Raw genomic sequence first — 16,035 nt, 5'->3', positions numbered from 1 at the left:
TTTTCTGCGGGCCCAGCGACTCCTCTTGTCGGCTGTTATAGAACAGCCTCGCGGGTGGCAGTCTGTGTTATAGCATAGCCGGAGTCAAACCAATAAATATATTGGCTAATGAGTGTAAGGAACGCTACATTTCCAAGGTGAATAACCTATTGACGTCAGAATGAAAGCAGGAGATTGAAGACCAGGGCCTTGCATCTTGTCAGGTTAGGTGGGATGAATCCCCCACATGCCATTACACGCATGGTATATTTCCTATAGTGTCTGATTTAGGTGCAATTGGATGGGTCTCCCCCAATTGATATCACACAGTTTTTCTTCGGGCGAGTTTGGTTAGGTTTCGTTTGGTGGATTCGAGTCAATGACTGGATTGTGGGACTGATGATACAGTGGACCATGTCCTCTATGTCTGTCCCCGATATGAGATCAAACATTCATGAGCTGTTATTCCTTTCTGGATCTCCGTATTAACTGGATGATCCACGAGGAATGGTCTATAGTGGCTGGTTTTCTTCGTGTCCTTGTAGTGTGTAGGTCTGCAGAGGGAGTTTAATTGGGTGAGGTACATGATCGTGGTAGGATCCCGGGTGGCTAAGGTTCTGGCTTAGGCATTGGATTGGTTGGAGGTAGGTGCATTGGCATTGTGCCACTGTTATATCGGTATATTGTTTGTGATTTGCTTTGGGGCTCCTGCTGGTGATGGTGGCTGCACCGCCAGGGTATGGTAACCCATGCATCCGGGGGCATGGAGATTTCCCTCCGTCGGGGGAGATTTCCCTCCACCGAAGGCGGTCCTGACTGTGACTTGATAATGCCATAAGAGACACCAGGTTGGGGTGTGGGGTTTGTCCCCAGCTCCTGCGTGGACCGGAATGAGGTTACGTTCCCCTTGTTAGGTGACCTAAATTAGTCAACTTCTTTGGTAGTAGGTCTGAATTTCTATGTTGTGCAAGACATAATTTTGATTGCTATGAGTGTAGCACTGATTTAACTGTAACCTTGTTTGTTTTCTGAGGCATTCACAGTCTTATAAAGAGTGCCGTCAAATCTTGGCTAGGTGTGGGGTTTGCACTTCTGCGGTTTCGATCAGTTAGTTTGAGGGAATCATGTTAGGTTGGATCTAACATGATCTAACATCAACATGATTCCCAAAATCTGCAGGAAATAGTAAAACTATGCCAACTTTTTCACATGGAAATGCAACAGTTAAAGGTGGCTTTTCAATTAACAAATATTCTTCTTGTGGAGAATTTGCATGAAGAGATAATTTTCATAGAAATTTTTTGATGTAGTTGTAGATACTGGGAGGCAAGGAGAATGTTTTCATTACTAAAAAAAATGCTAACTGCAGTGAGAATTCTCTGCTTGAGAAGCTCTAGAAGATGATATGAGGAATGTCTTCTAGAAAAAATAAAAAACTTCTCAAGAGCAGAATTGAGCCCTGTAAAGGAAAATGCAAGCAGAAATTAAAAAAACTGTAGGAAGAAAGGAAAATGTTGTGAGCTACGTCTTTGGCAGAAGAACAGATACCTGCCAAAATTAAACTTTTAGAAGGGCAAACCATTAGGAACCCAAAGGTATTGAAGAAAAGTTGCCTTGTGTTTTATACGTACATGATAATAATATGTATGTAATGATCTCATATTTTATTTCTATTTTTTGTACAAGTTAGAATAATAATGTCAAAATATTTATAAAGTAAATGTTTTTATGTTTGTTTTCTTTACAAAATATAAGGTATTCTGCTCTAGTTCTCTTTTCTATATTACTTTTAGTAATAGTGATTTTAGTTTAGTTGTGATCATTTATATATAAATTTTTGTTAGATTGAGATCTGCGTTTCTTGGTTAACAGTTTTATGCAGACTAAGTTATTAAATATTGTTTTTCGTTTACTTTGCAAAATAATGTAGGCTACTTTTTATAAAAAAATGTTACAATCTTAGGGGCGAACCAATTATTTTTAAAATTTTGTTTAGTTTATTTTTAGTTGTATGCTTGTTTTTTTTTAGTATGCAAGAAAATTAAATATTGTTTTTTTTTTGTACTTTACAATGTAATTAACTGAAAGAATTTATCATAAAAAATATCATAATTTTAAACATACATTGTAAAAAAAAATTAAAGAATAAACTTTAAAAATGAATAATAAATAGGTAATTAAAAAGGCATGAGTTGGACAGCTACGTAATCATTAATACGAGATGATTATAAAAATCATTTATACGATATGTTAAGTGATAAATTAACACATTTCCCTGTGATTGTCCGAGAAGTTTCATAATAATACACTGTCTGGATGTGACAGTAATATTTTTTTGGTCTGATTGATACTAGAGTATAAAATAAAAAATTAAAAAAAAATCTAAGTACGCTTTTATTAAACTAATTAAAAAATTGCAAAAAAGTACTGAACTTTCATTATTTGGAAATTATTGAATTAAGGGTTTAAACTGTTCAAAAAATTTTCCAATACTTATAATTTTAATTTTCTAATATTTATAAAAAAAATTCTTGTTCACATTAAATTAAGAATTAATAATCTACAATAAACTCTAATTAAATTCATATAACATTTATACTATAATAATGTTGATATACAAATGTGTTTTCTATTCACGATAGTGAATGTACTTTTATATGAACATTTGTTTATTACATTTCTCAGCTAAATTTAATTGCAAATAATGTATAATGAATGAATTTATTATTAACAAAGTTCCTTCACATTTTATATCACAGATAATAAAGCGTGGGGTGCTTTTCATTATATTACATAACAAATTATCAATGAATTTATGATAAAATATAATGTAATACAATGAAGGGTGCCCTCACGCCTTTGTTATTCGTGATATAAAATGTTAATAAATCATTCAATATGCGTTATTATAATTAAATATGTAGCTTGTAAGATGTAATAAATAAATATTCTCATATAAGTATGTTCACTACCGTAAATAGAAAACAGATTTTTATAGATCATCATTATCAATCATTTGAGTTTAATCAAAGAGTTTATTATAAGATTGTATTCTTAATTTAATATGAAAGTGATCTTTAAATATATTTGTATTAGAAAATTTTTCTAAACAATGTATACTTAAAATACTTAAATAAGTACTCTATATATATTCTAAGATTTGTTTTTAAATAACTTTTTAGCACAACACTAGTTTTATGATATAGTTTTAAGATATTTGCATGTAGCAAGTTCAGTATGCTCTGTTTTGCAGCTAAGTTTCAAATTGATGGGGTATTTTGACAATCATTTTTCTCACCTCCCTGTTCAATGATTTTAAACATATAATTGTTTTGAATTGCTGTCTTTAGATCTGTATATACATAAGAAAAAAACAGTATATGAATGCCATAAATGAGTAGTGCCAGGAAACATAAATTCTGACAGCTGTTAATAATTATTTTGAATTATAATTCTTGTTCATATAATGTTTTTGGTGGAGAGTAATAGAAAACAGTTCATTATTATCAGGATAGAAATGAAAGCCTTGACCTAAAATCTAAGAAAAAAATGTCCTGGACAAAAGTTGTAAATTTTGCAGCATATGTTGCTATGTTTTATAGAATGACAAAATATTTAATAAAATTAAAACATTGCAGAAAATTGTGTTATACAAAGAGAAAGGTAGTAAGTTTTTTTGATAATAAAAAGTGATAAATCTCACCCCTGGTGAGATTTCAGACAATATATTTTTTCATGAAAGTTTTGATAGAGCCAAAGTAAAAAAAAATAGCAGAAAATGGCTTTTAGCTAAGAAGTGGGGTATAATATCCCTACTTCCTGACGTTTTTAAACTGTTATGTAGACTATATCATTTTCTCTGTTAATGAAGATTTCCAGTGGTTTCAAATTGAATCATCAACTTAAGAGTTGCTGATACAATTTTAATTTGTAGTTACTGACAAAAACATTAAAAAAATTATAAAATCCATCTCTTAAGTGATAATACTATAAAGATGTTTTAAATTCAAAAACAGATGGGCACTTGATTTTTTATTAATTTAGATTGTGCTAACACAGGTCCTGGGACAAATTCTAACCAAAGGAGTAGTCCAGACAATAATAGTCAACAGAGAATAACTCCAACTAAGAGGTCTGCTCCTGGTGTATCGCCTGGATCATCTCCTTCAAGGCAGTCAGCTCCTGGTGCAAAACAGCGTCGTATGGATATCCTTTTGCCAGATAGGTAAGATATTTGATTGATTTAAGTTATTATTGTAATATTTATAAGTTATTATAATTTTGTAAGTTATAAGTTTTATAAAATATACTGAAGAATTACAATTCATACATTTTTCAGTGATATCACTATTTGCTGAAGCATTAATTTAATGGAAAACAAGTTTTTATATTCTTTTTACTTCCCTTTGAAAACATCCAAATTTACACTGATCTTTTAAGATCATCTTTGAAAATTGAAAAGGATGAAAAATCCCTTGGTGCTTTAAGTTAAATGAAATATTATTAATTTTTTCCTGTACGAGATGAGCTGTTGGATTTGAGCAACAGTATGTGACCAAGAATTGTTTTGAAGCAGCATGATATTGTGACTAAGCATCTCCATATTTTGTTTTGAATTGTAATTTGATTTCATCAAGGTTACTTAAGTTATACATACATCTGGGGATTAATTTCACCTAGTTTCATATTTCTTGCATTTAAAAAGTGCATAATAGATAGTACTTAAGAATCCAATAAGAGTAGTCTTAAGAATAGTCAATAAGAATCCACAATCAGTGGATTCTTCCTTTTAAACTTCATTTTAAACATTGAGAATGAGACATAAAAACAAATTTGTTGTTCTTATAATAGTGTAGGCAGTTAGTAATATGAGAGAAATCACTATGTGTGAAATGATGATAGCAGCACTGCTACAAAGATCTTAAGAAAAGGTACCTTCCAAACAGTTGTCAAATTTAATAAGCTGTTATATTAAACTTTCTTGATTTCTATTAATCTAATTATTAATTTTTTTTGTATGTGTGAATAGTTACTTTTATTTACTTTTTACAATTTGTCTAGTGTGATTTTTATGTCTTGTGAGATGTTTAAGTCTTGTGAGATGTTTAAATACTTTTCCAACTTATATCTAGTCTAGAAAAAAATATATTGGGGATTTAATTTGCTATAATATCTTTTGGAAGGTGTAAATTGTAGATATAAGGCTAGAATCAAATAGAAAATAAGGACAATTTTAGTTGAGTTAGTTTTCTTTCTGACTGACTGCGCCATTAGCAAAGATGTGACTAGTGAACAGAAATCCTTATGCATTTTTGAGTTTGTTAAATGTACAAAGGATGTATAAAGAAAATGTTAAATATGTTAGGGAATATTTATTGGGTAGTCCTAAAAACTGTATTAGGAAGGCCAGCCATGATCTAACAATGTTAGAATGAAATGTTTTAAGTAATCATGTAAGTGTACTTACCATTTCCAGGTGTTACAGGCTTTGAAGCCTACTGATTATTCTTTGCATGCCGGCTTCACAGTCAAATTGTTGCAGCATTAAGAAGTTTATTGAGTCAATGTTTCATCTTAGTGAAAAAGTTAACAGAACACATATTGTTTGTGCCTGGGGGTCAGAGAATTTTGATGAACTCTTATGATGTTAAAGGAACTCTCTGAAATTAAATGTTTCCTATGCAGTATTCTGATGTCAGGGTTACAGGCCACTCTTTTTCACTGAAGGAAGCGTAATGGGCGTTGCTTATTTGAATATGCTGTCTATGTGGCATCTTTTCTTAACTGCAAGATGGGCCAGAAAATTTTATTGGCTACAAGACAATTTTTTTTGCCTCCTCACTGGCATAACTGTATGGGTTTTTTTGAATGAAATTTTCCCCCAATTGCTGGATTGGTCAGCACGGATCCGAAGATTAGAACTTGTTTGTGGTAGTCTCCAAGGTCATCTGATCTGATCTGACCCCCCTCCCCAATGTAATTTCTTCCTTTGGAGTTATTTAAAGGATCTTGTTTATGAATCTCCATTACTTACTGATATATTTGATTTGAGACATGGGGTTAAAGCAAGCTGTTACCATTAGTTCAAATGTGTTGGTTAAAGTATAGACTGCTCCTATTGGTTGGATTTGTGTCCATGATAAAAGGTGTTCATATTGAATACCTGTAAGAAAAAACTGTAAGAGTTATGCTTTCTTTTTATTTGCGATTAAGTTAAGAGATTTTAAATACTTTTAAAACCATAATATTCTTTTTTTGTCTACTCTGTACATTGAACTTTTTAAATATAGTGCCATCAATATGGTATTTATCTTAGTATTCAAAAGCAGCTAGGCTTAAAATAATTTTAATATTTTTTGTAGTTTTTACTTATCGGCGTAATAATGATAAGTTATTACGCCGATATTTACCAGTTTTAGATATTTATTCTGTTTTTTAAAATGAAATATTTAGTGAGGATATTCCCTGATGTAAAACTTTCATATGGTCCTTCCTGTGTAATAAAATTTGTAATAATAATTTATTGTGTTTGTTCTTTTAAATTTTTTTGAGAATAATATATACCATTTTCTATAAATTATGTTAGTAAATGGCTACCACTTGGGTGAAACCAGGTACTCCTGTTTTTGTATAAGACTTTAAATAGAATATTATTGATTGTAATTATACAATGTGTTAAGATGTTGCATGTTAAGTATAACTATTAGCAGTTTAGTTTCATATTAACTATAACAGTTGTCTGCAATTTGGCATGAATCAAAAGTTACTCCTGAAGATGATTTCACTCAATGTTAATTTGTAATTTTTTAAATGTACATTCTGTGTTAAACCTAATTTTCAAAATTGTTGCTTTCATATAAATTTGGTCAATACTCTGGATTTGGATGTAAGTCAGAGGTTACTTGGTAACAAAGTCAGTAGAATTAGAGTTTCTAAAATAATTTGCATCTGTGTTACTAGAATGTTACCAGTCTTCTCTGGAGGGTATTCTCTGAGCATTTACTCTTGCCATTTGCAGGGCGTGAATTACCTGCTGACTTCCAAAATTTGCATTATTAACATAACAAGTTTCTTCAGTAGTTCAACTCTGAATTTTTACATCATGATATTCATTAGTGGGACAAGTTTAATAAAAACAAGTACAATTGATCTGTACAACTAAGATCAGTAGTGGATGAGAAATCTGATGGAATAGTCAAGTTAACACCAACAAAAGTTAAATATGTGGGCTGGTGTTTTATCTATTATGAGGACATAGTAGAAAGGATGTCCCAATGTGCTACCTGTTAAGACTTAAATCACAATATTTGTTGGGATTTCCTGTCAAAACATCTCTTGGAAAACTTATCTCTGTGCACTAGATTATATTTATGGCTCATGCATAGTAGAATTGCAGTACTCTTTAGGTTTAATATTCAAAGTCTTTAGGTTTTGGTGGAAAATAGGGTAAGAAGGGGCCAGTCACATGGCCAGATGATATGCCTGATTATAACCAATTGATTTTTGTTTCTAGGGTCATATGGAAACAGTGTAAGCATGAAATGTTAGTAGTGAAGAAACACTTATCTGATAAATATGAAGTTATATGAAATCGCAGATTCCTTTTTCTGAAAACCTGATGTTTGATCAGCAGTGGATTTGTTGATTCTTATATTACCTCAGTTACTATGTGTTCATGCTTCTTTTTACACTTATTAAATACAATGTATTGTTTAATATCTTGACAAATATTAAAACTAGTTTCTTATTTCTTCACATTCATTGTCTTTATTATTTCTCTTTTTATTCTTAAAAAAAATTAAATTTATTATACAGTAATAACTACTGTAACTATCAATTATTGTCTGTTTTAGTGGGTAACAAGAATTAACAGAGCACGACAGTCAATAACTAATCAGTTAAGCCTCAAAAAAGATTAAGATTAAGATTAATCAGTTAAGATTAAGCCTCAAAAAATAATTTTGTTTTCAAAACAATATTGTTTTGAAAACATTATTTGTCTTTTATTGAAGAAAGTAAAAACTGATGTCTTTGCTTTAGTGTGAATAATTATTCTGTTTTTAACATTTATATGTTTACACACTATAGTTTTGATGTGTTATTTGAACCAATAAAGTGATGTTCTTTTCGTAATAAATTGCTTAAGATTTAACCTAATAAAAAAAATATAAAATAAAAAGGAAAACTATTAGTTACAAATATTGATGAAATAAAAATTATGACAAAATTTTGAAATCTAAAAACTAAAATCTTTTCATACAGACTCTTGGTTTAAACAAGTTTTCAGAATCTAGTAAAGTATCACAATTTACTATTGGAATATGAATTCCTGTTGAAAAAATAAGAAGCTAAAGATGGAAAAGGTCCACAGATGGACCTTTTAAGAAAGAAATTTCTTCCAACATGTGGGTTTCAAGGAAACACAATAAGAACACAATGTATAAAAATATTTGTATTCTATGTCTTGAAAATTAATTTTTTTTAAATTTAATTTATTTATTTTTTGTGTGCTGTAGGCATGATGATGCTGACTGCCATGTGATCGCTATGCAAAAGCGAAGTGATTCTGGATTACAAATCCAAAATGTTCAAGGACGTGACACTAATGGTTTTCAGCTATCTGATTCAATTAGCTTAACTACAACTAGTGGGCGACCGTCATCTGGGCCACAAATCGGTGTACAGAAAAAAGGCAATGATGCTAATGCTGTAGCCAATATTCTTGCTACACGTGGAATAACAGTATGTACATTATAGTATGTATTATCTATATTGTATCTTATTCAACTAACCAATATCCAGTAGAGGTGATAAATGTGGTGTTTAATTTACCCTTTCAAACATGTTTGTCTTTTCTTGCGTGATAATTGTGAACTTTTGCCTAATCGAATTTGGTATGTTTGTGTGCTATGTCTAGGACTGGGGTGACATAGTCACCCGTAAAGGTCGGGAAGGAACTAAAACACAAAGCTTCTGTTATATTTTATTGTCTGATGAAATGTTTTTTCAGATAATTTATTGAAACTTGAAATGAAATTTCAGACAATTTATTCTTTTGTATTTTTGCAACAGGTTGTTAAAGTAACTGTGGATTTTTGCCTTGCCTTGTCAGTGTATGTAAAAATTGAAAATAGTTTAAAAAAAATTGTTGTAGTTAACTTTGGTTACCAAAAATTTATATGCTTTTAATTCTGTTAGAATCATAAGGAATTTTGAAATCTTGTTGCCTATTACCCAAAGCAATATTGCTGTATTGTTTATGTAATATGAAGTAAATATTGACACCTCTTCACTATGCTGAATGTAAAAAAAACCCAAAAAATTTAGAGAAATTTTATTTTACTTCTAATAAATAACTTAATACAAATTTAGGAAATGGAGTATGTGATTGCAGTTTCATGTTATCAATCTTATGGGAATTGGAGGAAAATGTAAAAGTTAAATTTTACTTTATTTAATTTGTTATATCATATCTTCATTAAATAAAAAATAATTCAGACATCACGCCTTGATGAATGTATGTTTTCTTTTTTATATACATTCTATTTAAAAAAAAAAAATATATATGGAGTGGTGGGATGGTTTAGGAAGAGAAACATGAACATTAGGACAGGTTGAAAGGCAGTGAAATATAAATGGAGTGTTACAATTTGTTAAAAAGGTTCTTAAATAAAGTTTGAAAAGAAGGCTAAAATGAATTTTGGAAAAAGCTTGTATGTCAAATTTTCTTCAAAAGTGAGATGGGTGGGTCATAGACAGCAAAGTTAGTTAATTAATAATAGAGAGGAAGTTCATAAGAATTTTGAAAAGTTTTAACAAATTTTTTTTGTCATTATATAGTTGGATCAGTTTTTGATTATCTCCTCTACCTTTACCTATACCTCTTTATCCTATTTTACTAGCAAATCTAATACTTCTTTGTTAATGTGAAGACCTTTATTTCATAACTTCGTGATTATTATTTAGTTAATTATTTTTTCCAATCACATTTAAAATTTATTGTTTTTACATTAAGTTGATTTAGTGATCAGATTTCATTGCTGTTAAGTAAACAGAGAGTGTTCTTAATATTTCTTTCATATCACTGATTGTTTGATAGATATAAGTTGATTCTTTTGTTATATAAGGCTGCTGCTTATATATTTAGAGTTACTCTATGTCCCACTTGCTTAATCTATAATCTTGCTTTTTCTTTTGCTTTATTTTTCCTTTTACTTCAGTGAGCAATTGAAGGAAATGAAGTTTTGAATTCTATTTCTAGCTGAGGATGAAATAATAAATATAAAACTGGAATTGTAATAAGAAATCTTTTTTTATGATTCAACTTAAAAATAAGGTTTTGGTTGTTCTTTGAATATTTTGTGGATTCTATTGGCTACTTTAATTTTGGAAATAAAAATTTTTATTTCAAAAATTATTTTTATTTTTGTCAGCAGGGGCTAGGTTGGGAGAGTTCAGTAGGTGAGGAACCATTAAATGGATTTTTTTTTGTATTCACAAATTATCAGCAAAACATGGATGAAGGAACCACGAGTTATCATACCAAGTTCAGAAATTTCTTTTCTGGAAATATCTTATGACTTCTAGGTAGTAGTAGTGGTGGTGGTGGGGGTGGTTGAACAATACTTTTGATGTCAAAAAAGATTGTCAACATTACCTGATTTGGGTACTTACGTATTAACGCTACTGCAGGAGAAGTTGCGCTAATGCGCCAATAAAGAGCAATCTACCCTTACGTAAAAATAATTGTGGTCGAGTAATATGTTTCACATATTACTGATAAGATATAAAGATGAAAATATAATCTAACCAAACTTAACCTACGCTCGCTTCGCTCGCTAACCTTGTCTGATCAATAGTAATGTTTTGATAATTTAAGTAATTAATTAGGTTAGGTTCAGCTCTTGATATTGCGGTTGTGTTTTTCTTGTTCCAAGTATTTGTGGTTATTATTGCAGTTTCGTTAATAGTTCTGTTTCTTTTTCGTTTTGTTGTTAGTTTTTAGTTGTTTAGTGATGTTTTAAATATTACCCCGAAATTAAAACTGTGCAGATGGTAACACAATTTATTCTGACAGTTGGAAAGGTTACCAAACAAATAGAATAGAAATAGAAGGATTCCTACATGCTAAAGTTAATCATAAATACAATTTTATTGATCCTGATACAGAAGTTTTGGCCCATTTTCCACCGAAATCCGATTGACTACTTTGTTTTTAAATAAAGCTGTAGCTGCAGTGGCGTTAATACGTAAGTACCCTGATTTGTTTTAAACATTACCTTTGTGTTTTAAAACTTTTGTTTGCCTTTTTAGTATTTGTGACAATTTTCCAACTCATTGTAATGACTGATATTTTTTTATATAATACCTATACACTCTTGTCTCATTATTGTTGAAGAAGAAGGTTTCATTGTCATCACAATTCAATAGTTGTTGACAGATTTCTGCATGATTATTTATTTCCTCTTATGCCATGTTTTGGAACTTGGTGGTGACACAATGCAGTCCTAATTTTTCAGTTAGGATTTCATAACATGAACCAACTGAAATCTCACAAATTTGACTGAAATCTTTTGCTACCTTGTGAACTGTTAAAAAATTAATAAGACTTCATCTAATCACTCACTTGAGCACCTGGAATTTGTCTGATTGTGTTGATAGCCTTCTACAAGCCTCATCATTGGAGATTTTGTATGACTTTTCAACTGACTGAATCACTTATAGCTTTGTGTGTGGCTCAAAGAGTCTTTCCTGTAATCCACTTAATGAAACACAAAGTTTCATTACAACTCTTTGTGTAGAACACTTATTGTAAAAATTATGGAAGGCTCCAAACAACTCATACTTAAGTAAATGAATGCTACAATAATTAATTGTCTTAGTCGCATGCAAATTGTGGAGAATTGTTTGTAGAGTTCCTACGCTATATAGTGATGCCAGTCACATTTCCCAAAGTAACCATAAGTTCCCATAAGTACCCCGAGAGAATCTCTTGAACAGACCTTGTTTTGTTTTTCTTTTCTGTGTGGTACAATAATTATGTATTATGTTTTAAATATAAGAGGTTGTGTAGCAATAATAAATTATCTTTTCTTATTATATAGAAGTATAATTTGTTTTTGCACTGTAATATGTATGTTTATTTTTACTTAGAATTAACCTTATTTTAAGTTCTAATTGTGCTTGGGTTATTAGAAACTTGGTTTATTAAGACTCAAATTCTACTCTAGTTTAACACGATGAGAACAGTAGTTACAGGTGTAAAGCAATTTAGTTTTGAGATATATTTAACAAAAGAATTAGAATTCTTAAAACCATATTTAGTTCTTCTAAAACCTTATAAAATTAAATAAGTACTCATTTATATTTATACAACCAAATACATTTAGAAAACTTATATAAATATGTTTTACTTAAACATGTCTTTAATGGAGTTTTGATATTTTTGTGCAGGTTACGCCTGCAGGGGGCAACCGATTGCAGCAACAACAACCACAACAACCACAGCCACCACAGCAACCAATGGCACCAGGCCGGCGACATGATAATGCTATTCCTGCTCCAGTTACTACACTTAACCTTAACTCTGCCATTTCAATTATTCCAACAAATCAAGGCAGACAGGTAACATAACATGATATACTTGGAGTTAATTTATTTATATGAAGAAAGGTCTATTATTTTTTTGAGATAAACAATTTAAAAAAAATAAATTTAATATTTCTAATTTTGTTTTATTTTTTTTAGTCATTGTAGATGACAAGTAGACTGTGTGCTACACATAGACACCACTCTATTTTATACCATCAGAAAAGCTGATGTATTTAGAAAATAGATTTTTTCTTAAGTAAAATCAGTTCTTCAGAAATAGTAATAAACGCCAATTAATGCCCTTTCTAAGAAACATTACTTTGAGATGTTAGTAGTAATTCTGACATGCTTACATTTTGCTTTGAATGGGATTACATTTTTCTTTTCTTTGAAAGTAATAACTGTTCACTGGATAGTTAATAATTTAGTAAATTGAGTTATTTTATAAAGTTACTTTTGTAGTTTTAAATGCTTTATTTTTATGTACAACAGTTATATTATTGGTCTTTAGTTATTATTCCTTAGAGAAGTATTTGTTTCACTATCCATTGATTGCTGTTCTTTGTTCCCTGTTCTAGAATCCCCAGTCTGGATTTGCTGTACCACAAGGGAGAATTCGAAATCAACCATCTCAGCAAATGGTAGAACGGCCTCCTCGACCACCTACTGTTGATCTTACTCAAGATACACCTACTACACATCGTGGTAGACCTCCTGGCCGTCTAAATAGACATACATGTCAAGTGTGTGATAAAGTATTTGCAACATCTGATGCACTGGCTACTCATATGGTTTCACATCGAAGTCCAGCAAAACTGCCATTCAGGTTTTTATTTAATTATATGTTTACTTTTACCAGCAAATATAGCTAGAATAGTTACACGAGATTTAATAAGAAAATATGCAGAATTTTCCCTGCTGTATTCCAATTGTCACAATTTCTTTTTGTTGTGTTTGTACATTTGTCCCTAACATATAGTACAAAGAATTTTAATTAGATTTTGCTTTAAGAATGGAATAAAGTACAGCACTGCATTCTACCTGGAAGTTCTATGCCATTTACATGGATCCAAAGAAAATTGCACCATGATAATGCACCTACCTGCTCACACTTCACTGCTTGTTTGTGAATTTTTGGCCAAAAACAACACCATTGTGATTCCTCACCCTCCACATTGTTATATCTAAAGAGGAGTACTTTGATGATAAAATCAATATTGATGAATAAATAAAGATTTTTTGAGAAACTAAAATTTCATACTGGAGCTTAAAAAACTAACCAAAAGTGGACATGAGATCCTGCATCATCATTTGTACAAATTTACAATATTACATCAAACCGAAACAAAAACTAAATAAATAAAAAGTATTAGTTTTTTAGGTTCAGTTACTATGTTAGTCATTATTTTGTTGTTTGAGATATACGAGGGTTGTTCATAAGTCTTAGAAAATCCAAGAGATGGTGCTCAGTATCAAAAACTGTTTGCTTTAAGTAAGTGTCATTTGTCGCTAGAGTGCAGCTAAAGTTTCAGCTGTATCCATCATGTGGTTTCATTGTCATAGTCAGTTGAAGCAACAAGCTATTGTTTATTTAGAAAAATGGAAAACTTTTGAGTGGTGATTAGACACTTATATTTAAAAGGCTTAACACCGAAAGAGATCAAAGCTGAGTTGGATGAAGTTCATAACACATCTGGTCCTGTGTTTGCAATTGAGTAAATGAGTTTAAATGTGGCCGTACATCCACAAAAGATGATGAGAGACATCATTCAGGATGTCCAGTGGAAGTGATCACCCCAAAATGATTGACAAAATTCATGATATGGTTTTGAGTGATTGATGAATCAGAGTGTGCAAAATAGTTGAGGCCATAGGCATATTGTAAAGTACAGTGTTTTCAATTTTGCACAACAAATTGGGCGTGATACAAATTTTGGCAAGATGGGTGCCGCATTTGCTCTGTGGAGAATAAACGCAATCCTGTGGTCGACTCTGAGGATTTTGGAAGGTCCTCAAAATAAAGATCTGTTTGGGCAATAACCTTGTTCGACGTGAACTGTTGCCTGCCAAGCCATTTTTTCAAGTTTGGAAAAAATCACTGGGGGCCAATTTTAGCCCCCAGTGTAATAATAATTCCACAAACGAACTTTAATTCCACAATTCTGGCCATCAAAACTAGGCTGGTGTACACCTGTGCACTGTCTTGATGGAAGAGGATCTTTTTCTTTTTCAAATGAGTGTTTTTTCTTGACTTCTTCGCTCAACCAGTGCAAATGACGCATAATACTCTGTAGTTATTGTTTGTCCTTTTTCCAAGTAATCAGTAAGATGATACCACGTGCATTCCAAAAAAACTGTGCCCATCACTTTACCGGCTGATTTCACAATCTTAGCCTTCTTCGGAGCTCGTTCGCTTTCAAAAACCCAATCTGCGTGGAAAAATTATGGTTTATATTTGAATAACCCTCTTATGTATGTTGCACTGCTTTTGGTCTTATATCTCAGGGTTGACTGAACCAATGTTCTTCAAATTTGGCTCAAATTTTTCTATGTATGTGGTACTGATTGTATTTTATGTGAGTGGGTAATATCATAAAAAAATGTCAATTTTTTTTTCCATAGGCACTTTGGAAAAACTAGCAAATTTGTGTTTTGTTGCATGTATAAGTTATTAAAAAAATAAAAATAAAAATTTACCCCCAACTCTTAAAATTGAAATATATGTTTTTTGCTGTATCTTTCTTTTAGTTTTAATATTTAAAAGAAAAAGTTGGTATTTTATACATAATATATAGCGAAATCAAAAAATGTCTACAATTTTCCAAAATTATGGATCCCGGACCTTAAACACAATCTTTTTGAAAATTTTTGTATTCTTGTCTTAGCATTTTTTTTGTAGGGGATATTAGATTTAGAGAAAACTTTACTTAAATTTGTTAAGCATAACCTATGTGTGAATATTTTTAGAAAATTAAATAAAAAATTCATTCCCCACATCTAAAAAATATAATAGTCTGTTTTTGTTTTTTTTTTTGGCTCTAATATTTTTATTGTTAAAAAAAATATTTCTCTTGTCACTTTAAACGCAATTAAAATTTTAAGTATTTTTGACCTCTGTAATGTACCTAAGGTCCAAAATTTTTTTTGTGCATCATAAAAATTATATATACTTTTAATTTTTAATATTAAATATGAGGCACGGCTGATTTTTGTAAATTTTGTATATATATCATAGCATTGGAATGAAAAAAAAATGAATAAAAGTACAATATCTTAGCTACAAAATGCAGTATTTATTTTTCAATATAATCCCTGTTTACACAGCTACTTTTCCCTTGTGACAAGTTTTAGCATTCTGTCACTGAAAATTCTGGTGGTCTTTCTCAGATCCAAGTGGCCACTCATCGTCGGTGGTGTAATGACTACCTTGAGATAAGGGAATAAGTGGAAATCGCACGGAATCAA

The 16,035-nt window shown here is 30.8% G+C and overlaps 1 protein-coding gene across 8 annotated transcripts in view; it reads left to right on the top strand.

Moving 5' to 3' along the window:
* The window catches only part of LOC142328196 (uncharacterized), a 121,489-nt gene that overhangs the window by 89,597 nt on the left and 15,857 nt on the right, over window positions 1-16,035 (top strand). For all 8 annotated transcript variants that reach the window (XM_075371804.1, XM_075371797.1, XM_075371788.1 and 5 more), the window contains 4 exons: window positions 4,039-4,204; window positions 8,496-8,721; window positions 12,433-12,603; window positions 13,149-13,396. In XM_075371804.1, the coding sequence (XP_075227919.1) occupies window positions 4,039-4,204; window positions 8,496-8,721; window positions 12,433-12,603; window positions 13,149-13,396 (811 nt within the window). The remainder of the gene's footprint in view (window positions 1-4,038; window positions 4,205-8,495; window positions 8,722-12,432; window positions 12,604-13,148; window positions 13,397-16,035) is intronic.

The sequence above is a fragment of the Lycorma delicatula genome, chromosome 1 (genome assembly GCF_047948215.1).
Source record: "Lycorma delicatula isolate Av1 chromosome 1, ASM4794821v1, whole genome shotgun sequence".
Lineage (NCBI taxonomy): Eukaryota > Metazoa > Arthropoda > Insecta > Hemiptera > Fulgoridae > Lycorma > Lycorma delicatula.
The sequence above is the reverse complement of the archived record's forward strand: the minus strand, read 5'-3'. Positions and strand labels throughout refer to the sequence as shown.